The sequence below is a fragment of the Pteropus alecto genome, unplaced genomic scaffold (genome assembly GCF_000325575.1).
Source record: "Pteropus alecto unplaced genomic scaffold, ASM32557v1 scaffold20, whole genome shotgun sequence".
Classification (NCBI taxonomy): Eukaryota; Metazoa; Chordata; class Mammalia; order Chiroptera; family Pteropodidae; genus Pteropus; species Pteropus alecto.
In genome coordinates, this window is record NW_006436298.1 from 11101376 (window position 1) to 11102960 (window position 1585).

General features: G+C 58.4%; 1 protein-coding gene across 1 annotated transcript in view; it reads left to right on the top strand.

The window, feature by feature from the left end:
• The first annotated feature begins 233 nt into the window (after window positions 1–233).
• CRHBP (corticotropin releasing hormone binding protein) overlaps window positions 234–1585 on the top strand; it is a 12077-nt gene continuing 10725 nt past the window's right edge. The window contains exons 1-3 of the mRNA XM_006913160.2: window positions 234–393; window positions 715–808; window positions 1132–1289. Coding sequence (XP_006913222.1) covers window positions 313–393; window positions 715–808; window positions 1132–1289 — 333 coding nt within the window. The 5' untranslated portion in view covers window positions 234–312. The remainder of the gene's footprint in view (window positions 394–714; window positions 809–1131; window positions 1290–1585) is intronic.

The following is a 1585-nucleotide window of genomic DNA, read 5'->3' on the forward strand; positions in this document are numbered from 1 at the left end:
TCCCACACTTTAGTTCACTAAGTTTTAAGAGCCTGAAATCATTCTTGGTGAATGATGCTGACCGCTCTGAAAATTTGGGGCTGAAAGCTAGACCCTCGTCATCACCACGTACGTTGTCACTGAGACAGGGTAACCCATGGTTACTGAGCTCAGATCACTTAAGGGGCAGAGAGCCTTCTCTCTTTGCTGCTTTATAAAAGAGACTCAGCTAAGGGACCCTACCAGATTCCAGCTCTCAGCTTGGGCGAAGGTGTGGAAGCAAAGCCTGAGACCTCGGGAGCAGAACACAATAGCTGCAGAGGCAAGGCCAGCATGTCTCCTTCCTTCAAACTTCAATGTCACTTCATTCTGATCTTTCTGGTGGCTCTAAGAGGGGAAAGCAGGTACCTAGAGGTGAGCGATCCCCGAACTGACCCATCACACCTTCCGGTGCCGTGAGTGTCCAGCCTTGGGGGTGGGCAGACTGCTTGGGTTCTTGCCTTTGTTGGGTTGGCTCTTCCCTGTCTTTTGCGCTGTTATTTCCCTTGCTTTCCTCCAAGACTGGCCTTCCTCCTTGCCTCTTCCTCCTTAGCTCCCGCCGCTGGGGATACCCTGGTCTGACGGAAATGATCCCATCACTTTATTCTCTTTGCTGTGGGGCAGGGAGAGTGCCCTGTTCCTGGTCCCCTTTCCCACCCCTTGAACTTTTCTTGACTGGTCCATTTTCCTTGCCAGCTGCGGCAAGCCGCGGACCACGACCCTTTCCAGTTCTTCAGCGCCAACCTGAAGCGGGAGCTGGCGGAAGAGCAGCTCTACCGCCGCGCTCTGCGTGAGTCGGGGCTGCGGGGCTGGGTCCACCCGCAGCGGCAGCTGGGAGGTGGGGAGGTTGGGGCTCTGAGCTGAGGGCAGGAGGCTCCAGGGCATCGCCTGGAAGGGACTGGCTAGGATTCCTATCGTTAAAGGTCTGTCCTGAGGAGGCACACTGGGGCGAGATGGAGTGATGCGCCCTGGAATGCGGGAGCCTCACAGCCGATGCTGGGAGTTGGGCGCGGGGCGATGCAGACCCGGGAATGGGGAGCACGGAAAGGGGTGCCCGGGGCCAGCATTGCCGTGTCTGCAGCCTGAGACCCCGTCCCCGCTGCCCTCCCCCAGGGTGCCTGGACATGCTGAGCGTCCAGGGCCAGTTCACCTTCACTGCCGACCGGCCGCAGCTGCACTGCGCTGCCTTCTTCATCAGCGAGCCTGAGGAGTTCATCACTATCCACTATGACCTGGTCTCCATCGACTGTCAGGGCGGGGACTTCCTGAAGGTGAGGCGTCCCACTGAGCAGCCCCAGCTGTGGAGCATGGGAGGGGGGAGTGGGCCGGGATGCTGCACTCAGCGAGGGTTGCCGAGGTTGGGGAGCTGCTGATAATTAGATGCTCCACTTGTGCTGGAATGGGAGGCACCCTCCAGGACCCCCATGCGACGGGAACCTCCCCCAACTTCAAGATCTAGCCACAACCCGGAAGGACCGGTGCTTCAGATGTTGCAGTGGTTTGAAATCCCCAATGTGCACTCTTGGGGACGGACCCTTCTAAAGGCTTGAAATAGCTTGGTTGAACG